Below are 23,978 nucleotides of genomic sequence, written 5' to 3'. Positions count from 1 at the left end.
TGTGCCTGACCCACCCATACTGCACCCCACTGAAAACTCCACAGCCATCAACTCTTTCTTCATCAACAACATCAGCATGATCCTCCAATACATACAATACACCAAGGATACAACTGACAGCACAATACACATCCCATCTTGCAAAACCACAACTACCTGTACAACATTAAAGACACTCACTACGGAAGACCTCACTGCCACCATTGCATCCCTCAAGGCCAAATCATATGTAAAAGACATCCTCCCTGCCTCTGTACACAAGACCCTTCTGACTGAAGCACTGCTCCCTTTCCTGACAATCATCAACATCTCCCTAACTCAGGAAACATTCCCCTCAACCCTCAAGACCCAATAAACCCTCCTGCTTGTCAAAAAAGCAACACTGAACACTTTCGACCTCAGCAAGCATGGCCTCAGCATTCATCTTCCTTTCCCTAGGTAAACTCCTTGCAAAAGCAGTAGGCACTCCTCCAGCCAACAACCTCCTTCAGCCCTAACAATCTGGCTTAAGACCAGATGCAGCACAGACAGGGCTACCATCAAAGTGATCGATGACGCCTTTAAAATCCTTGATGATTGCAATCCTTGTATCTTGGTTCTCCTTGACCTCGCAGCAGCATTCGACACAGCATTCGACACAGTAGACTACCCGACAGTCACTGACAATATACATCGCTACATAGGGATCAGTGAGAATGTCCTCAGCAGGTTCACATTATACTTGCTAATCGCCACCAGTTGTACAAATGGATTCCTCCAGATCTCCAATTCTAACCATCACCTGTGGTGTCCCGAATGGATCCATTCTCTCCCCTGTGATCTTCAATCTTTACATGCAACTGCTTGGAGCCCTCCTTGCTCCACACAACACCCATCAATATGCAGATGACACAGAGCTCTACCTCATGATATCCTCCATCAAAGACATCCACAGGCTCAAGGCCTGCCTCTAATTGATCCAATCGTAGATATCCAGTGTTTACCTGAGGCTCAACCCTTTCAATACTAATGTCTACTGCAGACCAACAACACTGAATACCCTGACATCCAGACCTGGCTCTCTGCTATGCACTTAGAGGGCTTCACACCACAGCTGGCCACCTGTACCAAGTCCCTTGAGTTAGACATCGACAGACACCTCTCCTTCAAACCACACATAGCAAGGAAGACACAAACGGCATGGAACCAACTTTCTCCCGTGTGGAAATTCAAGCCTTTCATCCTAGAAAACAACTTCAGATCTGGTGTCCAGGCCTTGCTCTTCTCCCACCTCGCCCTTTTGGAAGGCCCTCTGGTGACTATGCTTGCACTACGACTCATCAAAGGACTCAGTAAATTCAACCACATCACCTGAACCTCATCAAACTGCACTGCTCCTGATGCAAGCCTGTATCATCTTCAAATCTAGCTGCATCATCTACAAGGCTGTCAGCCAGAAGTCCCCAAGCTAACTCGCTGAGAAATTCAGCATATCTGGAGGCAATGATCCACCAGCAGTAAGGATATGTGCAGACTTCAACTCTGCCGGTGCAAAAAAGGAAAGTCCCAGAAGACAGGCCCTCTCTGTCTATGCCACACGATTCTGGAACGTCCTCCCCATTGACATACATTTTAGGAGGGTGCTCGAGACTCTCCTCAAGGAATGGCTTCTCCCTAAGACCTACGTCCACTCACCCTCCACTCCCCATTCTACCTGAGGCTGGGTGATCAGATCCCACCTTTAATCCCCTGATTGCTTGTAGATTTCTTGCTGACAAATTGCTTGTCGTCACCCTCCCCTGTTGTTAGTTCCCCACTCCCATGTTTCTGTACTTCCCTCACCGTGTTTTCCCCCTGTGACTGTAAAGAGCACTGTTGTATCTCTAAGGTAAGGCTGCGTTCAATAAATACCTTGATAAAATTATAATAATTAAAAACATAGTAGAAGGGCTGCCAAGGCCATAAAACCCAAGGAGTTTACTTTCTGCCTCCCCAGTGTGTACAAGGTGAACATCATTCTAGCAAGATGCCCCAAAAACATATATTATAGCAGGGTACTTAGGAAATTTGCCAAACTCAAAGCATCAATGTTACTAGCGTGCATCAAACCATTTCCATCATAAATAATGCACAAGTGTTATGGCATTGTCCCAAAATGCCAGCATTTGTCCCTTTAATGACACATATGTAATTACTTTGATACAAAAAGCCAACATCTGTCCCTGTAAAGTCAGGAAACGCCTGATATGTCGTTACCCCTAAATGCCAGCATTTGCCCCTTTAAAGAAATAACTGTGATGACTTTGCCCCAAGATGCCAGCATTTGTCGCTCTAAGAATATACATGTGATGGTGTTGCCCCAAGATTCCTTTGGCTTAATTTGCCAGCATTTGCCCATATGAAAAAATTGAATTTACATTGAGCCTAGGAGAAAGCATGAATGAATGAATGGTTTATGCATGAAGTATTTGGAAGGCACCAAAGTATTAATGAAGGCATGGGTGAGTGAGTTGATTCACGGATGGATGCAGCTATGAAGGCAAGAATAAATGCCCCCATTAGTTTATGGCAGAGCACATGAATCAATGAATGTAATGCATGTGCACATGCAGAAATGAAATAATGTACGCATGCTTGAATAGATGCACAATGAAGGGATGAATGCGTGTATGACTGAATGCAGTTATCCACAAACTGATGTATGTATAAGCAACAAATGTAAGTGTCAATTTATTTGCATGTATGTATGCACTAGTTAGTACGTGATTAATTAATAGTTACATGCATGTTGGGAATTCAATAGTTGCCAGCATCGAAGTCTCTGGGAGACCAGGTGGGTCCCTCAGCACCAGACTGCTTAATGTTTCGCCCTTCCCTTCAGATCAGGGATATGAATCTGGGGTTCACAGAGAGGCTGTACTTGGAGGTGACCGTGTTCATTCGTTCAGTGGTCTGCTGATTGATCTTGTCTCCCAGGATGTATATTAGCCAGACCTTTCACATGTTCACTGCCAGCAACATTCACAGTTTTGGGGTTACTTCAGCCCATCTCGGGGAATTAGGTCCAATCACCAAATCCCTATGACCTCCAGTCATGTGGCCCCTCCCGACCCTAGGAGTTAGGTGAGCTGTGCCCATGACCACCTTCCAAAGCAGGGATATGTCTTCTCTTAGCGAACAGTCTACCTAGAGTTATACTAATATCTATTTGGTATGCAGTATTTATATCGAAAATGTTATAAAGAATTAACATATATCGAATTTATTTTATAATGAAACATGCACTTATGGGTGGGATAAGGGGTTAAATCTTGTGGGGAAACGGTTAGGGTGAGTTTTTAGGGGTGGGAAACAGGGTTTTGAGGGGGACCCCCCCAAAAAAGTGCATTCTTCATAAAATGTTTTGGTATAAAGTATTTGATATAATTGCATACTTCATAAAATGCTTTGTTATATAGACATGTAACCATCTATTTCTTATATAGTGCTACACACCCATGGGTCTCAGAGAGCTGAAATAACAGCTGTCATTTTTATCCCACAGAGTGGTACTCAATGTATCAACCACGGAAGGATGAAAGGCTGAGTTGACCTCGCACAGATATCAGGGGCGAGCGTCCAACTTGCTGTGCTATCTGACCGCTCTGCTATATGTCACAGTTTAGTCACGGGGAAGGTGGAATCTTTAGATTAAATAGAATCAGTAGAACAATTGGATGGTTAACAACAAAAACACAATGGTACCCTCCCCAGAGTGTATGCATTTCAGTACACCTTTGGCTATAGTCGGAAAGGCAGGTGTCTACTCTGGTTGGAATTCCAAGGCATACTAGAAAGGCTTCCGTTTATCCTGGTGAACTGATGCCTTTTTATTATGTCTGTGCTCGATGGAATAGTGTGCAGACCCTACTTTGCACACGCTTGTCAGCATTCAAAGGTATTTACTAGTTATATGGACTTTAAGTAACGTTTGTCAAATTAGAGCCTGTTCTCAGATGGTGATATCACCATCTACCCAGTGCTTAGCCACAGCAATGGAGGAGTCTTTAGGGTGAATACTCATTGGTAGAACAATTAGATGATTAACTGAAAACAATAACTACCAACTTGATTCATGGAATTATTTGCATAAAAAACGCAGATTTGCGCACCTTTCTGCCTGAAAATCCCTGTTTGAAGTATGGGGATTTTCAGGGAGAAAGGCGCGCAAATCTGCATTTTTCACGCAAATAATTCCATGAATCAGGCAGAAAACGTTTCCCTCTGCAGAACAATGCAAAGCAGTCCAAAAAGCAGGCGTCTAATCTAGTGGGAATCCCAAGACATAGAAGCAAGACTTCTGTTCAGTGCAGTGAACTGAAGTATTTTTGCTATGTCTATACTTAATGCAAAAGTGTTAATATCCTACTTTGCATGCGTGTTTCATCATTCAAAGGGATTTACTAGCTATATGAACTTTAATTAGGCACGTTCTGCCAATTTACTGTGGTTTTTGATATGGTGAAGGTCACCCATGCCGCCTTCAAGAGATAACATTGCAGATGTGTATTCATTATAAAATGAGGGCACATAATATCTTATCCGTAGTCATTTGAAGACTTTTTCGATTGACACTTAAAGAAAGGTAAACAAGGCTACCTACGCATGTGCTTAGGCTGCATGTATGTAAACTACTGCTTCAGTGAGCCGAGTTTCAATTCTCCATTCCGACAGCAAGCATTTATGATTAAAAGTTGAGTCTCTGTGATAATACCAGGTGGGTGCATTGATTATAAGGTCTAGTTCTCTGGAATGAGTACATGTTTCTCATTGTTTGCTTGAATTCACTTTCAGTCGCATTTCACTTAAGATCTTATTAAATCCTCAAGACATACACCTGTATTTGTTTGCCAGACTGGTAAATCCCTTTGAATGGTCAAAATGTCTGCTAGTCAGACTTTGCATACTATTACATTAAACATAGACATTGTAAAAAATACTTCCAATCACCATGGTAAATGGAAGTCTTTTTACTATGCCTGCTTAATGTAATAGTCTGCAAACAATAACCTTTACACAGCTCCCCCAGCCCCTGTGATTCTTACTTGACATGACATACATGTCCAGGGGACACAGCAGCTCCCACACCTGACCAATGGAATCCCTCCACCCACAGGATTCAATGAGACCTGTGATTTTCCCTTTGAATCCAATGGCTTGCAGGTTTTCCACATCTGTGGGAAAAAAAGAGTGCGGATCACAATTTATGGCTTCGCCATTTTGCTTGTGGCGCCTATACACCATTTGCAACATCCTCAATGGTTGTATTGTATAGTTTTCTAGACAGAGGAAGGATCTCGTGATTACACTGCAGGCACTGTGGAAGCCAAGGATATGCAAAAGGTTTTTCCAAATGACCAAAATAGAGGGAAACCTATATGGGCGCGCTTAGGTACGACACACTCGAAGTCTGTGACTTCATTTAATAAACACAATCAAATAGAATAGAATGCATTGATTTAGTTGTCATTTATAAAACAAAGTTGAGCCTGGCATATATTCCACACAAGGCATATTTGTTTCTGTTTTTGCTGGGATCATTAACCCCACTTAACATTAGGTGAGCTGAAGAGTGTAGCCCTCAAAGACCAAAATAAACGAAGCAACTTAAACTTGGACTCCTAATGAACAAGAAGAAACATACCCATACCCATCTCCACCTAGCCCTGCCTATTTCCTGAGTCAACCTACCAGGCTGCTGCTGTGCAGCAGAAAGGATTGCCGGTCGATCCACAAGTAGAAAACATTGTGTGAATCACAGTGGGGCCTGGCCAACTTCAGCCTATGGTCTCCCACTCAATGCGGTCAAGACTGTGCAATAGAGGTTAGTGAGGCCCTAAAACAGTCACTATAACTGCGGACACACTCCTCTCCACTACAGGAGAACTACTTGGCGTATACTCCTGTTACCTGCTTTTCAATCAGCTATATACTCTACCAGCTTTACACTATACCAAATATGGGCAAGGAGCGGGAGAGCCAGAATTAGAAAAACCCAATTGGGACAAGCGAAGGTCACACGCAGAGATGCCAATGTTTTCCAACACAAAGATTTGGAAAAAATATTGAACACAGCAGAGCAGGCATGTTAATTCTTGTCACTCGCAGTTTCTCACCTGTTAATGCCATGTTCTTGTATCTACTCCACCACAGGCAGACCGGCATGGGATTTGTCTCCATGAATGCACGCGCGGGCTCAATGGTGGCCCCTTTGGTCCTCATGATTGGTGAATATGTTGCTTTCCTGCCCCCATTGATCTACGGATTGGCTGCAGTCCTAGCGGGCAGCGGTGCCTTATTCCTGATGGAGACACTCAACTGTCAGCTGCCTGACACCATTGTAGATGTGGAGAACAGGTAAGTGACCAATCCATAAAGATTCTTGTAGACAGTGACTGTTGGAAGTGGGAGCAAACAAGGTGTATCATTCTTGTCCATCGGCAGACCAATGACAAAATCAGCAACCAGGAAGGGTTTCGCTGTTCAGGGTAGACAGTGGAATAGGCACTCTTATTATGCTGAATGGTTCTTATATAGCACGCAAATCTATATTTGATACTTGAAAAGATGACTGAAGTCTCCCACACTGATGTTCAGGCCAGCTAAGTAAACGCAGGGGGTACTGTAGCTCAAACTCAATGTCTGTACAGTCGTTGTGTTGGCAACTGTATTCCATGGTTAGAATATGGGTTTCACCCCCCTAGCAGGGGGCGGACATGGCTGCTAACCGCCCGCAACCTCAGCCATGGTAGGCACGAGAAAAGCGAGGTCCTAGGCGAGGGCTGTGGGTCATTCCCGGCCATCCCCGCACCCCCGCTGTGGGGGTAAAAGCCATTTGCACACCGGGGTTGATCCTGGTGCAATATATTTTTTTCTTCCCTCAGGAGAATTGCTGCTTGAAAAATTGATAGCCGCCACCAGAGAGAAAGGGGACTAAGTCCCTTTTCCATTTCTGTGGCAGCGGCTGAGATTGGAAGGTGAGCTCAGCTCAGCTCCGGTCCCGCTGGTAACTTGGGAGGAGGAGAGGGGTGGCAAAAGGGGTTCGTTGGTTTTGTGGGGTGAGGGAGGTGGGGATGCAACAGTGAGAGGCTCCCGGTTGCCTCCTCACATACATTTTGATTTTAAAAATGGCACCACCCGGGGAAGGGCCTCCGGTGGCTGGAACAGTGGGTGGATAATGTATATTCTTGCCTGCTGTTCCAGCCATCTGATTGACCAATTGCCCTTCCCCAGGTGCAAATGGTTGAGAATGCCCTAACATCCCAGTGGCAGAACGTAGGTGCCAACTAATCCTCGGTTGTGTGACACCTTCAATGAGTGCTGGATTTTTAGGCATCATTACTTTGTATGCTGGACTTTTAGGCCCATACTAAAAAACTGCACAGCAGCATAATGAGTAGGGTGAGAGAAATAGCTTTCGCCCCTAAAGTTACACATTGAAGGTAACCACGACCTATTGTAGTAGTTGGTGATTCTGTGAGTGTCATCAAGAGGGCTGATACGTCAAGAAGCACCTGGCAATGGCCTTACTTTCACACAGTCGTTTTAAGGCACCAGAAGCCGACACTGCCAAGAGAGTGGCATTGAGCTGTTCCTTGTCAGGTCTCTGCTTTTGTCTATTATTGATGTTTTGGTCACCCACACTACCGCTATTCATGAGCATTTCAAAGCCCCCAATTTTCTGCAATTTTAATCTTAGGCCTAAGTAAACTGAATCGCTAGATAAGCATCTTTTTAAAATGTTTATATAGTTGACTTGTCCATGTCTGCTGTTTTGTGAGAAAAAAATTAAGTCCCTGATTCATGGATTATTTGCGCCGAAAAAAACGGGATTTGTGCGCCATTCTGCACGCAAACCCTGTTTAACAAATGGGGATTTGTGGGCAGAATGGAACACAAATCCCGTTTTTTTCAGCGCAAATAATCCATCAATCAGCCTGTTAGTATACCATTTTTTGCAAATCTTCAAATGGTATGCACATTATATATAATAACAGGAGGTGCTGCCCGGTCAAAATATTAATATAAATTAGGGGAGACTGTTGAGCAGCTGACAAAATGGCTGCTTAGCTTTGTGGCTCCAAGCACTGCCGCTTCTTATCCGTGGACATCTGCGGTCATCCACATTATCCTGCCTTCACACCCGTCCCCTGCCTTGCTGAAATCTGGGGCTGCCTGCACGCGAAATTTATTTTGAATTGGTGCCCTGCGGCCGCTATACGCAGTCGCGCTGGGCCTGGGACCGGGCCTCGGTAGCTGTGGAGGCGTGCGGCGTGACCGAGCGACGCCCTCTGCTGCCGATATCCCTGTGCCTATGAGGCTTATGCCGGCTGCCTGCTGAGCTTGCCTGTTTATCCGGGCTCGCCCGCTGTGATCCTGGCTCGGGCGGACTGGTGTACGGAGTGGCTGTGAGCCTGTGGGTGCCCCGGGCGAGACGTGTCCCTGCACTGAGGCGGAGCCTGTCCCTGAGAACTGCCAGCAGCCTTCGCTTGGACGGGGCCCACGTATTGCGCGGCCGCTGGGGCCGCCCTGCTACGCAGCACCTTGCTCTCCTCCTCGCCGAGCCCGGGGGGCGGAATATCTCCTGCAACCTTGTGTGCCTGCCGCCGTGCTGCTGCCCGAGCGGTGCAGTTCCTGGCCCCGGAGGGCGGAGACTTGCGGTGGCGGGACTGGGCGCACCATCCCTCCGGAGTCCCTTGGGGGTGCTTGGCCGCACTCTCTCCCTTTGCCCTGCGTTGGATCCCAGCGGGCTCTTTGAAGGCTTCTGATCATCCGCTTCTTGAATAGCGTACTACGCTGCAGGTGAGGAGCTGGTGGGATTGATGCGCAGTGCTTTCCTCCACTGTCCCCCGACCTCGCTGCTGCTGCCCCATATCCTTGCGAGGGCTGATCCTCACGTTTCCATGGCTCCAGGACCCCGAGCCTAGGAATCTTCCCTACCCTGGTCACCATATCTGCAGTGGCACTGCGCTTCCAATGTGAATCATCTATGCTGTCTTCTATCCTGGTCTATCCTGGTCTCCCTGCACTGCGTCTTTCAATCTCTGGCTGGAGGCACCGGCTGCTCTCGCCTGATAGAACTGTGGACCCCTACTGGTGAGAGCGGCAGGAGAGCTGCTCTCAATAACGTGGAGCCCCCACTGGGGGATTGCTGGCGGGACTTGCCCTTCGAGACGTGTCCAAGACCCCTAATAAGGGGTTCCCTCGCCCAACTGAGTGACTGGTAGGATCTGTCTGGCCCCTAATTCTCTGCGCCATACGACTTTTTGTTGCATAATACCCATAAAATACCCTACTCTGAGGGCTGAGAACTCAGCCGCCATCTTGCACGATGTCCAACAGGTCCAGGAATTCTAACAGGACGGGAGCCATGGACACAATCGCGAAGGCAACCCCGAGGCCGGATGCAGCCCAAACATCAGGTGATCAGGTGGACAAGACGGTCCCCGCGGAGGCTCTGGCCACAAATCTAATGGTTATGATGGAGTCAATGGCCAGGAATTTCGCAGCCTTCCATGAAATGTTGGATAACATTAATGCGAATGTTGCCTCACTCAGAACCAAACTGGATCAACAGGGATCGAGAATCACGGAATCTTAAACCAGGATAGGTGCTAATGAGGACAACATAACTACAATGCAGGACACGGTGACCACTCTGGTCCGTGATATGAAGTCAGTTAAAGCCAAATGTGATGATCTCGAAGCCAGATCACGGAGAAACAATATATGCATTGTTTGGGTTCCGGAGAATGCGCTGAAGGCCCAGCTCGAACTGGCAACTGAGAATCTCCTAAAGGAGCTGCAGGGCAACCCCAAGCTGTCCCCTTTCTTTACTGTTGATAGAGCTCACAGAGTGCTGTCTCCGCACCCCAAACCGGGGGATTTCCCGAGACCTATTATTGTCAAAATCCTAAGTTTTAAAGACTGTGACAAGATTCTCCGACTTGCACGAGAGAAGGGAGAGCTCAGACTGGAGTCACAAGTGATCAGAATATTTCCAGACTTTTTGACTGGGGTGCAACAGTAGCCCCGCCAATTCCTTGGAGTTAAAAAATTGCTTAGAGAGGAACATTCCCTATGCCATATTATTCCCTGCGTGCCTGAAGTTCACATTCAACAACAAACTGTACTTTTTCACGGTGCCGTCGGAAGCAGTGAAATTCAGAGAAGCACATGTTCCCTTACATGCTCCCGCTGACGACCTTATGGACATTGATTGAGCTCTAACCTTGGCCTGTGTCCTCTAAGTCTTCTACTCATACGTTAGTCAAGAATCATACTGGTCATCGGTATTGGCGTATAACTAAGCTCAGTCATGTAATTTACCCTGTCACACCGCTTTTGCTGTTTACACGTCATTTAGTCCCTAGGGGTACAGGTTATTGAGCTACTGTAAAACTGGATAGCTTAACCTGATTATGTCTGTTGGTTTGTCAGTGATTAAACTGCACTGCCTCAATGTTTCACAGGATGGCCCCTACTCCCCACTTAAAGATGGAGGGGCAAGCATTGGACAACTGCTAACACTGTTTGTTTTGTAATGGAACCTTATGTGTTCCAAGCGTGCTAGTGCACGGCAATGACGCACCCCACTGCGATTGCACTGTTCTTAGATATGCCTCTGTTGCGGGTGAGCCCCAGTTGGGCTTCCATGCAGGTTGGGCCAAGTTGGGGATGGCTCAACTGTGTGCAGGTACGGGTGTGTGATGTTCACACTGCTAATTGGGGTTTGGTGGTGAGGGAGGTGGGAGGAAACGGGGTGTCATTCAAAAAAGGCTCACGAGGTTTCACAGCACACGCATTGAAGAGACACAAGTGCACTTTCAGCTCTAACTACAGGAGTTTACACAATCACTGGATCTGGGATGTCCATTGAGGTAATGCTATGCTGTCTAAACAGTGTTCTGGAATGTCTACGGGATTGGGAACATCATGTTGGCCCAGGAGACTATGGTGTTCGCGCTGAGACATGGTGTGATAGGCACTTAAGTGGTGACCTTGCAAATTATATCTGTAGATCGCGGCAGGTGCTATGGATTAGCCTTTAATTGCTGAAATGCCCACTGTCATAATGTCCTGGAACGTCTGGGGATTGAGTAATCACACCAAGGCTTGCAAAATCCTGGCCTATGCTAATAGATACGGCTGCAAAAAATTGCTCCTGCAGGAAACACACTCCAATGGTCGCATGCCGAGGATCATGGCTCCATCCTGGGGCCCTGCTAGGTACTTCACTTCCTATTCCACCCAGGCCAGGGGCGTACTCACGATGGTCCACAAATCTATTAAATTTGTATTACACAAGAGCTACATAGATCCCGATGGGCGCTATATCATACTACACTGCACGTTGGTCAACAGGGAGTATCTGCATGTGAACTCCTACTGCCCCAATGTAGACTCCACAGAGTTTTTTGATACTGTAGCGACCATACTGCTGGGCTATGTGGGTATTCAGGTTATATGGGGGGGGCATGAACCTCATTTTGGATACTGTTCTGGACAGGACTCGGACTGCTGCCGGATCTCTGTCTGATGCTGCACGCAGGCTACATGGCCACATCACAACCCTCAACATTTGTGATGCCTGGAGGACACTACACCCTCAACGCCGTGAATACACTTATTATTCGTCAGTCCACGATAGCTCCTCCAGAATAGACCTGTTCCTTGTGTCGAGTGAAATTATGGGCAGGGTGTGGGGGGCCCAGATCTTGCCCTGCACATTGTCTGACCACGCCCCAATCACCTTATCGGTGGAACTGGAAACATCTGTCCTGACTTTCAGCACCTGGCGCTTTAAATCTGAGGCCCCTCAAGGATGTTGTGTTCAAGGCTGATATACTGACTGATATTGAGTCCTTCTTTGAGCACAACTCCCTCCAGGCCACGTCTGCTGGGGTCAGGTGGGACGCTTTCAAAGCATATATCGGGGGGATGTCCATTTCCAGGGAAGCGGGAGTGCTGAAAGCGATAAGAGCTGCCCTCGGTCGGTCTGAGGCCAAATTGAGACAGTTGGAGCTGCAATGCTCTACTGCTGCTGACCCCGCCAAACTCGCCCAAACTAGCGAAGAACTCCAGACATACAACGCACTCGCTACCAATGAAGTCCAATATTTTAGCCGCCCACAGGCCGCACGGAAATATGGTGTGGGTGATAGACCTGGGAAAACATTAGCGACCCTGGTGAGAAGGGAATCTGGCCGGGCCCAGATCACCTCTATCAAGGACAAGCAGGGTAATACATAGTGGGCGGAACAACAGATTTTAGACAGATTCACTGACTTTTACAGGTCCCTATACTCTCAACCCGCTGAACACATTGAACAACACATGCGTGAGCTGCTTGACCAAATACCCACCACATGTATCTCCCCCTCTACCAGGGACCAACTCGAATCCCCAATCACCCTGGATGAGATAGTTACAGCTATCTCAGACTTGCCTAAGGGTAAAGCGCCAGGCCCTGATGGGCTCACCACAGAATTCTATCAAGAACACATTGCTATATTGGCTCCCAGGTTGCTTGAGGTCCGGGACGAGTCACTCCGCATGTCCGCCCTCCCCCCTCCTTACGCAAAGCTGTCATTATGGTATTGCTTAAGCCTGGTAAGCCTGACGACGAATGTGGGTCATACAGACGACTTGCTCTCATGAACCTTGATACAAATTTTTTTGCCAAAGTCATAGCGAACCGCTTCCTCCCGATCCTGACATACTTGGTTCATGAGGACCAAGCAGGTTTCGTCCCCGGGAGGTCCACCTCCCATAATATCAGGAGGCTGTTTAATGTCATGTCCCGTATTGACCAAGATGCGCAAGCCGTGACGGTCACGCTCGACGCTCAGAAGGCATTCGACATGGTCTCGTGGAGGTACATGTGGTTGGTGCTGGAGACAATGGGCGTTGGCCCGAACATGATTGGATACATTAAACTATTATACACCTCCCCCGTGGCGCGAGTGTGGGCCAACTCATTGACATCTAACCTGTTCACACTTGTTAGGGTTACCCGACAGGGTTGTCCCTTCTCCCCGATCCTCTTCGCTCTAGTAATAGAGCCAATGGCGGATCACATCCATGCACGCCATGCCCACAGGGGAATAAGACTGAAATACACCCCAAAAATGATATCCCTGTATGCGGATGATGTATTACTATACATTAGGGACCCCACCACCCATCTCAACCCCATATTAAGAGACTTCACCCGCATTGGTACCCACTCAGGGTTTACAATTAACTACTCAAAGTCTGAGGTGGTCCTGCTCACTAGTACTACCCAACAATCTACCACTGACTACCCTCTTCACTGGTCCCCTGACGGAATCAGATATTTGGGAGTCCAGATATCCCTAACCAAGCCCACCCTGCTTGCCGATAATTACCTGACGGTAGCATAAACAGTCAAGACGAAAATATCGAGGTGGCGATCTCTCCCGTTGTCTATGGCCAGTCGACTCTCCCTCATCAAAATGGTCCTACTTCCCAAGCTACTTTACACTTTCAGTAACATACCCATATGGCCCGGGAGGGAATATTTCACTAAACTACACACACTATGTACACAGTTCCTATGGCACTCCGGCGCGGTGCGCAAGAAATGGGCGGATATGGTACTCCCCTACAAACAAGGGGGCTTCACGGCTCCCGATCTAACACTTTATTGGACTGCGGCCCAGGCCCAACACGCCTCTCACTGGTACCCCGGCTCCCCAGCCCACCCACATGTTAAGTTGGAGAGACTGGCAGCTGCCGGTATCAACATAATGTCCCTCATACTACACCAGCGCTATACACCTGACTACCCCATTGATACGATTGGTGCGACCCTTCGTGCCTGGACCCATTTGCTGCACCCAACAGCCGAGTCTCCTCCATACTATAAATAGCTCCCTGTGTGGGCCTTCCCCGGTTTGGAACCGACACATGATACCGCTCTAGCTCGACATTGGGGGGCTCTAGGATACCAGGCATTGTCTGACTTCTACCCCGATGGCAGGTTCATTGACCCCCAGACATGGAAACCAGGACACACTTGGTCCGCTCTGGAGACCCTCCAATATTATAGGCTCCGGGCTGCATTCCGTACTAAATGGCTCCCCTTTCCCAATGAGCCCCCTGATACTCCAGTGATCGCATATATTGCCAATTCGGGCAGCGCCCGTGACGTCGTCTCCTCATTATATAAGATACTACAGGACACTGTCCAGGTTCAGACTCTCAGGGCATGCGGTGAATGGCGGCGGAACTGGGCCTGGAAATCTCCGACCAAGTGTGGGAGAAAATGTACCTCAATACTCAAAAGGTTTCCCTTAACTTCTGCTACCGCGCCATGCAGTATAAACACTTGAATAGACTGTACTATACCCCACATAGGACCTCTAGGTTCATCCATATCACTGTACACGCCTGAGCCCGCTGCAATGCGTAGGAAGTGGATCATTTGCATATGTCCTGGACCTGCAATAAGCTGGGGGAGTTTTGGGAAAGTATCTTAGAAACACTTACTGTGATTGCTGACACTGTAATTGACCCTGGCCCCTTGGGGATCCTGTTTTGGATGTGGAAAACAGATGATACTAGACGCATGGCTAAATTCCTCAACATAAGTTGTATGGTAACTAAGAAATGTATACTTCAGAGTTGGAAAAGCTCCTCCCCGCCGGTTTCTCAGAAATGGATTGGTCTCGAAATTGTGAGGAAGAATACCTTACCATGCTCCCTGCTCACTCTCGCCCCAAGAACATCTAGGTTGAATTTAATACCTACCTCAACAATCAAGGGGAAAAGACGCCGATGTCTGGCTCGTCCCCGGCCCCATCAGAAACCACTTCCACATCGTGAGTTGCTATGCCCCGCTCTTCCCATAAGATGTTATACTTGCATTGTTGTGATTGCTGCATTGTGACTAATGTATTGCTCTATAGTATACTTGCTATGTATATCTTGCGCTTCAACATGTGTGCCTATTGTGAACCTCTGCCAATAAAAAGAAAAGTTTTTTTTAAAAAATCTTTAAAAAAAAATTACTACAAAGTAATGACCTCACACCCCCTCTTAAATGATGTGTGCAACTCTTGAAAGAAGTACAACCTGAGCACATTCTCTAGTGAACTCAAAATGTTCAATGTCAGGTGGGAAATAATCATCCAGACTAGCTTTAAGTTCACGTCATATTGCATGTTGGTACTTGGAGTTCTGCACATGTAGTTTGAATACTAATGCAAAATGGCATGCACTAAAAATACGAGGATTTACAAAGCATGATTTGGGTGATAGGTCTCTTTTTCACTAATTTTTTAAGAGGCAATAGTGTGAATAACATAGCTTGAGAAAAGTGAGTAGGGGCTCATTACCAACATTAGCAGGCTTTAGTTTTCATCAGGTAATTGCATGCTGATCACTGTTGTGTGGAAGAAGTGAAGCATACTCCCCTGGGTCCTTTGTGTGTGGTCGTGTCTGCCTTTCAAACGTATGCTTGATAAAATAAGTACCATCTAGTGGGGCAACAGTAACGTCTATGATTTACAACTCCATTAAGCTATTGACACTCTTTGTGCTGCATTGAGGTTTACTCCTTGTGCCAGGTAGCCTCTAGACTATAGTGATGTTGTCAGAGTGGGATGATGGAGGCCAACGATATGGCTGCTTGGGTCCCACCACCTCATTTTCCACCATGCATTGAAGATGCATATCACCCCCCAAAAACAGCAACTTTTCAGAGGTTCACCCCCAGTGTTGCCTTGCTGTATATTCCACTATCCCAGCATGCCATTGGCTGTTAGCTGAAATAACATGACTGAATGAAGGTGTTACATGTTATGTGGAGGCCACCTGGCATCAATGATGCTGGTGGTGAGTGCCCTCACTCTCAAACCTAAGAGGTTTGACAGAGGAGCCCCGAGACAGTGAGAGGTGTGCCTCCAAGAACCAATTTAAATGCAGCAAGAGGGTGAAAGTGCAATACGTCCATGCTAAGCCCCCTTTTACAGGCGTCCTAGGCGCCTAAACTCTACTGTGCATTCTTAACTCTGTATCCTGTGGAAGGTTTTCACACCCGCTAGCATGGCCAGCTGCCAAGTGACCCCCATCTATGCCGGACCTGGCTTTTTAGCCAACAACACTTTGCATTCTACCAGTTGTTTTGTGCGTCCCATCTTAATTATTTATTTACAAGCACCAACATAGGCAGGGCTGTTGCATAACAAGTCAAGAGTGACTTCGGGAAAAAACATCATTCAAGAGTTAAAAGGGGCTTGGTTGCCAACCAAGTGAGCAGCAGTGGACAGTGACAAGTGTCAAGATAGCCGGTTCTGAGGGATTTGGTTTAAATTATGCACCCGCTTAGAGAGTTTAGGCACATTTGCAAAATAAAAAAGGACATTTGATGTTGATATCAAAATAAGGGAATTTTAGATGGGTCTATCAAGCTCGAGGAAAATCGGGGTCACTATCAGAAAGGCAAAGATCATAAGTTAACGTATTCAGCTGGCGAAAATAGCAAGGGTATTTATCGAGACCCAGTGCAAAAATAGGCTGACTGCATAGGGATCCAAGGCATTTGCACCGACACGAAAATCCATGCTGGCGCAAATGCTGTAGTATTTGTATGGTGGAGAGGAAGGGAGCAGCGGAAAGGTATGTTCCTCCCCTCCGGCATGCAAATCAAGGAAAATGGGGCAGGGCGTAAATGGAGGGGGTAAAAGCCTTACGCAAGGCATTTACGTCTTCCACTTACATTACACCCCCATTAAAAAGTTAGCATCTGCGGAAAATGCAAGGCATGTTCCACAGGAATCCTTAGGTTTTATACCTGCAAGAAAACCTCATGCACATTTAAAACCAAGTGCTTTTCCAAGATGGAGGAGCAAAGGAAAGCAGAGATGTACACTTCACTGTTCTGCCCTTAGAAAGGCACACAAATGAGATGGCGCAAAAAAGGCACGTTTACGCTTTTTCATTTTGTTCTCCAAATTGCAAAATTACACCCATGGGGTCGGATTAAAAAAATACATTATTTGCCCTTGACTTAAATCTGGAGAAAGCCGAGTCACAACGAAGTTACTGAGGAACGTGTTGGGATACTTGTATTGGAGTGAAGGCGATTAAAGCTCAAAAGATCATGTTCTGGGAGTTGGGGGATCAGGGAGTTAACTCAATCATTACTATTTGTCACTTTGCTCAGGGTGAAAACCAACAATCACTGATCTATTTCATTATCTCCACATAGGATGAGAGAGAAGCACCTCCCAGACAAAACCATGGCCGGCGAGCAGATGGCACTGACACAGAAAGAGCACAGCACTTCACCCGGATGCGTTCTGGACAGGATATAAAGCAATGGAGAACATTAGCATCCACGCTGTCACTTATTGACACAATCTCATGAAACACACAGCAGGACAAAGTTTCAGAGGCCACGCCCAGTATTCCCTACGAGCTCTGTTGAATCCCCCTTGTTGGAAACCAACCTCAAGCACTTTCATTTTCTTTGCTTGTACACTACTCGAATCCCAGAAGGAAGTGGGCATCATGGGGCATGGCCCTCAGCCATCACCCGCTGCTGCTCGTCGTTCACCTCCTATTGCAAGTGAAACACTCAGTCAGGCCAGGTGTCGGTGCACTTGGGAATCTCATTACTGCTATACTCTCACTGGCCACGAGATGGCGCAGCAGCCTCGGTGCCTACGCTCTCCTGTCTGGAAATGGCATTAGTCTTCTTAAACCCACATGCTCAGATTGCCGACAAGATGCACAGGAACCAAGAATCAAGTCCCAGCGACAGGGCATTGATTTGTATTATTTACCGGAAGCCTTTGGTATATGAAGATCTTTCCTGACAATTAAAAATCTTCAGAAACATTCGGATACATGTGTTCTTCTTGCACTAGTGATGTTTTGTGTATTGTTACTTAATGAGGGTCTTTAGTAATGGAAGTGGCAAGTCAAAGGAACACGTAAAAGCAGTTCATGATGTCCTGTAATGCGCCATTTCATGTTGCCGCTGACCTGAGGCATAGCAGGGCTTTGCCTTCCACTTGCATCTCAGGAGAGCATTTGATTTGAGGATGAGATTTGCTGGCGGGTGTAATGGATTCCAATGGACTGCGTCTCACATTAGCACCTGCGAATGAGCAGGTGGATTCTGGGAGTCCATCAAAAAACACCAACTGAAACGCGCATCCGCAGGCAGTGTTTTATTTCTCCCAAACTGGAGAGTAAAAGTTAAAAGTAAAGAGCAAAGTCGATTTACCCTTCATTTACTCTTTAAAATTACACTCCACTTTGGGAGGGTTTAGACTTGCATGCAGGGGACCAGCAACCCGTAAGTGTAAGATCCGGTGCCTCCCCCAACCCCGCATGCAATGACCCTTTTCTTTAACATAACCCCCAATATGTCTCTCTGAATCTGAACATAGGATTGGCATGTATTTGAAGGGAAATACAAGTCTGTAGGGTACTCAGTCTACACACATTGTTTTTGTTGATGGAGTGGTTGAAAATATGGTAGGTTTCAGATATAACACCAAGAAGTGTATGTTCAATGCGGACATAACGTTAATGGAAATGGGGGTTAGTGTTAACGGAAGGCGTAAACTCACGCTTGTATGCCTTCTAGTAATGTTACCCAGCATTTGTATTTATTTGTTTGGTGGAGAGGAGGGGCGGAACATAGCTTGCGTTTCCGCCACCTCCTTCCTCTCGTACATAAACATGCGCCAGCATCTGCCCTGACACAGCTTTTCCTGCCGATGCAAATGCTGGAGATCCAGATGTGGTCGCCCATAAAGCAAGAGGATTCCATAGGGTCCACTCAACTCAAGCCTATCTGGACTGCTAGTTCGGAAGAGTAAACCCAAGGCTTCAATCTTAGAAATCTATTTCAATAGAAAATGGAATAATCATTTGCTAAAAACATTTATACATTCACCCTTCGGTTCAGCTTCAAGGTTACGTTTTTCACTTTTGGTTATTGTGCTTCTCAGTTGTTATAACCGAACAGGGTGTCACTTTAGCACATGGCGCTTTACACTATTTTTAAGATATGTGTTTTACTATATCGGACATATATAAAGTTGGCCGGGTTTTATGTAACTAAACCTTCAAGCTAAACCGAAGGGTGAATGTAAACATGTTTTTAGCAAATGATTATTACATTTTCTATTGAAACAGATTTCTAAGATTGAGGCAATTGGTTTACTCTTCCCATACTAGCAGTCTAGGTAGGCTTCGAGCTGAGTCGCGCTTTATTAACCAGGGATAACCTGCCTGCTGTTAAACAAAGCCCGTGCTATCTTCGAAAGTTGTAGAAAGGACCCCGTAGGGTTGCATTGTACACACTCGGCAGGGTGGATGTACAATTACAATGAGCCCCTGCCCGACAGGCTCGCATGTCAGGCAGGGTTTAATTGTATTTGTGAATCATGCGAATCATGTGTACCATGTGAGTATGGTAAGCAGCGTTCACAACTGAAATTAAATCCTGCTCGACATGTAAGCATGTCCGGCAGGGTTTAAAGTAAACGCTGTCTGGCATGGGAGATGCCAGGCAACGTTTACTCACTTTGCACGGTGGAGTGGAAAAGTGCAGGGCAAAAGGCAGCATGCACAAATGTACGCCACCCTCTGCGTGCATGTTTGCACTCTGCATGCAAACGATGAAAATTTGGCGGCGGGGAACCATTTATACTGCAGTGCAAATGAAATGGCTTCCCGCCATCACATTACACTTTAGATTAAAATGGCCCCCGAAGAATACTGCTTTTGAGGTCATGACAAGTGTCCAATACGGTTTTTACAGAATAATAACGACGCAAGCTAAATTGTTAGCTGGGCAATCCTAAAAATTCCCTATGCATCTCTATATTTCTTCCTCAAGTATTTTCCCTCCAGTGTTATATTCCTTGAGTGCTTTTCCTCGAATGTGCGTTTTCCTTGCTTTGCTGCACTTGACATCCGTAAAGTTATTTTGCTAGAGTTGTTTTAACAGGGTTTTTTCTCAATATTCTTCTCTGCGATTTAAAAACATGGTTTGGGCTCCCACAACATGCCTTTTTCTAATGGCCATGTTACGAGTTTGGCAGTATATCACCCGGTAAACACCATTACTACACACAGCAAAGGTGGACAGTTACCATCAAGCGTGCAGTAGAGCTATTTACAGGATGAGACAAAAGATGAGCAGCCCTGGTAATACTAGAGGTGCATCCCCACGTCCATTCATACATGACTTCTACAATACAAAAGACAAGGCGACAGAGAAAACAGGCACACAATTCATCCCATATCACACAATCAACAGCAATGAAGATGGCAGTGGCACTGGTGGCGGAGGCTGGTGGGTCATCTAATGGCAAAAACCGCCCGAGCCTAAGGGGCACAATTGTAGTACAGGGTGCCTGATAAGGTGCAGGCAGTGTATGCTTATCCAAGGTCCACCAAGGACACAAATGAGGTTTGCGATGACCTGAAGTGCCAAACACAGGCAGGAGCGCCAAGCCACTGGAGGGGGTGCAGTCCTTGACACCATACAATTATGTAGAGGAGGAGCTAAGTAACCCCACCTCAACCGTTCCGCCCCTTTCACCTGCATGTTAGAACCACAGTATGTGACATACACAGAGCAGTTGGAACGACAAAGGCCAAAGGGAACCATTGGGGCAAGGTTCCCATTGAGGAAGCCACATCTACATACAAGGAGTTATGATGGTTGTTTAAATAAGATTCCTGAAGAAGCATGAAGAAGCAAAGCAAATAAACAGCAAGGAAGAATGGTAACGTCACCAACCGTCGCCAGTGTACGTCACACAGAGCTGAGCTGACGTACCGAGAAGAGATGCAGAGACCAGAGAATGCAGATATTCTATAAGGCATCAAGAAAGTATCAAGGATAAGTGACATCTTGGGATCAAGGTGAAGAAGCTTATGCCACAAAATTGATGAAGGCATTGAGTCATTTTACACAGATCTACATGATCCGACCATGCCAGAAAGATGTGAAATGTACGAACCACAAAAGGTTTGTACATTTCCCATGCGAACACACGTTCAATACCCCTACATACCCACACCCCCACCCACACCCACAACACACCCATGACACCCCCCATCCACACCCTCAACAAACCCTCACCTACACCCCAACAAAAACAAATCCCTACTTACCTTCTCTTCACGCTGTGTCCCTGCGGCGCCAGTTCCCTTTCACTTCTGTGATCAAGAACCGGCGCCGCAGGGTCCTTTTCTTTTTTTCTCGGGAGCTGCAGGCGTTTCTCCCGCAACCCACGTTCACTATACTCTAAAGTATAATGATGACGAGTTTTGTGTATAAGATCTCAGTTTTTACTAAGAATGTTGGAGTAAGAGGATCGAGCAATTTTGTTGATGTTCGTTAAGCTCCCTGTTTTAGATCATTGATATTAAAACAGTCTTCCTTTTGATTATTGATGTATGAATACAAATCTGCATCCCCATCCATCTCCAGGGTAATTGCTACTCATCTTAAAGGGCTGGGCTATCCAGTTCACTTGGTGGCGGAGAGGATGGTTCACAGCCATCGACATGAATACATTTTAGAGTCCTGGCAATATCGAACAACCTTTGCCATTCGGCTGGAAGGACGTGAAGCTCCACGTAGATAGTGGTTAGTGTAATCTGAAAACGATTGTAGGCTGGGTGTGACGGGTCCCCTGGTTTCAGACAGAATCCCCTCTGAGGTCTACGAGAAGCTGATCAAACAGAAGTTTGAAGAGGCGGTAAAAGAGCTGTACGATCCAGAGAGTCGGAAGACAAAAATGTGGTGAGTAAAAACTGAGAGAGTTAGCAAAACGTATGGGTGATGAGTGAAGAAAAGAAGTAAGAGAAGGGAAAAGTGAGTAACGGAGGGGGGCAGGATAAAATATAACGTGAGAATAAGAGTGTTATATATATGAGGAATGAGATATTGACTTGAGTGTGGCCAAGCAATAAAGTATCTTGAGAGAGGTCACGATAAGAGAATACGCCCTGGCCTGCGTTTTAAAGAACGTATCAATAGAAATTTGAACCTGGAGTCTCGTAGCAGATGAAGTAGAAGACGGATTTGATTAAATGCAAATCTAAAGAGGGTAATTTACACTCCATATGGAGTATTTTAGAGGGCAAGACAGATCTTAGAGAAGACTGTAGAGAAGAATATATGTGGCCCGTCGAGTTTGTCTGTTTTATGTGATTTTGAAAATTATGATGTCGTAAGTGGAAAAAAACGAATTGACTGTTTTAAATTGAACTTGGTGGTTGTTTTTAGCAAGATTAAAGTAAAAATTGTGATTAAAGGGATTGGAGCCTGCTACAAGTGGTGCACGCTGATATTGTATTATTTTTCTGAAACATACCTTTTTAAATCTGTGGTTAAAGTAAGCGAGTGTCAAACAGGTTAAGAGTAACTAGTTGAGAATGGAGGATATTACTCCACTTACGCATCTCTGCAAGCAGTTGCCGAAACATGCACCTAAGCTTAGACAGTATAGCGCGGAATGGGTTAAAGGAACCGCAGATAAAATGTTTATGCCATGGCCGCAGGAGGGTCACTATCAAAGGCAGTTCTGCAGCATATGACGACATATTTGCATGCAGCATATACGGGAAAGAAGCTAGACAAGCAACTATCTGATCTAGAGCTTTGGAAGATGTACCAAGAGGAGCGAGATGAGCCGCCTCCTGAAGATTGGATACTTAATGTATGCAAAGAGGGGGGTGAGGAGCCCTCTGTTCCCCCCGCCCCAGCTGAAATAGAAGACGAGAACAAGAAAGACGATGGGTTAAACCCATTAAGGAAGCTTAAGGCAGCAACAGGTTATAGTAACCCTGCATATGAGTCGCCTATGCAAAGTAGTGACGAGTAGTGACGAGGGTCCAGATAGAAATACTGAGAGAGATGTAATCTGTAAGTTCCCAAGGGACAGGGAGGGATGCGGAAAGGAGAGAAGTGATCGAGCAAGCACATCTCTAAAATAGATAAAGGAAGAGAAATAAAGAGATGGAAGGGAGAAAGAGACAAAGCTGATGAGGTAGCGCTTTCACAGAACAAATGCATGGGTGGCCAGATTTTGCTTAAACTCGATGGTACAAGCATCAAGGATGTGAGGCAAAGGGAGGATCAAGACAAGCAAGATATAAAAGATAAAGAAAGAGAAGAACGATTGAAAGACGAAGGAGCGAAAAGGAAGGATAGGCAAAGATGAGAGCAGTTATATCAAGAGGAGCAGTGAAGAAAACAAGAAGAGAGCAATAGAGAAAACAAAACGATAATAGACAAAGAGCAATTGATGAGCGGGTAAGGTTAGAATGAAAACGAATGGAAGAGGAGGAACAGAAGTTAAGGGATAAGAGAATACAGATACGAAAGGATGAGGAGATACGCAGGGCAAACGAGAGAAGGGATATGAAGAAAAAAGAGGAAGACAGTGTAAGAGAGGAAGCAGGAAAGCATAGAGAGCTTGATGACGACATATAATGTAAAAGAAGGCAGAGAGGATGCAATCTCGATCGCCTGGAAAAAGAGAAAAGGGATCACGAACCAGAAGTAGCATGGGAGAACATAGAAGAATTCTTCCCAAAATACGAGTCATTACCAGGCCCATCTAGAGTAAATCTGGAGAACGAGTTTGACTCTAGGAGCATTGGGGAAGTGATCGATAAGGTCTACCATGAAATGAAAGCCCAGAAAGAATCAAAGGGGAAGGAAAAAAATTATCGACTGGAGAGCACTCAGTTGTATGACACAGAGGGAGCCTTGTGTAGTATGAAGCATAAGGAGCTGTCTCTAGATCGACACTGAAACGAGATGAGAAGGAGAGATGTTGCACGAGTTAGGCACAAGAAATGTGAGACGAAGACAGAGACACCTTCCGTGGGGAAGAGAGAGGGGATGCATGTGGTCCTGAGGGATGTTTTTCAATGGACAAGGAAGTAAG

The 23,978-nt window shown here is 46.2% G+C and overlaps 1 protein-coding gene across 1 annotated transcript in view; it reads left to right on the top strand.

Annotated features, from left to right (window-relative positions):
- Nucleotides 1-17,892, top strand: part of LOC138567099 (solute carrier family 22 member 20-like) — a 198,138-nt gene extending 180,246 nt beyond the window's left edge. Inside the window, exons 10-11 of the mRNA XM_069644970.1 lie at nucleotides 6,172-6,375; nucleotides 17,255-17,892. Coding sequence (XP_069501071.1) covers nucleotides 6,172-6,375; nucleotides 17,255-17,360 — 310 coding nt within the window. The 3' untranslated portion in view covers nucleotides 17,361-17,892. The remainder of the gene's footprint in view (nucleotides 1-6,171; nucleotides 6,376-17,254) is intronic.
- Nucleotides 17,893-23,978: the final 6,086 nt, after the last annotated feature.

This window comes from Ambystoma mexicanum, chromosome 2p, assembly GCF_040938575.1.
Source record: "Ambystoma mexicanum isolate Mex_15411 chromosome 2p, UKY_AmexF1_1, whole genome shotgun sequence".
Classification (NCBI taxonomy): domain Eukaryota; kingdom Metazoa; phylum Chordata; class Amphibia; order Caudata; family Ambystomatidae; genus Ambystoma; species Ambystoma mexicanum.
The sequence above is the reverse complement of the archived record's forward strand: the minus strand, read 5'-3'. Positions and strand labels throughout refer to the sequence as shown.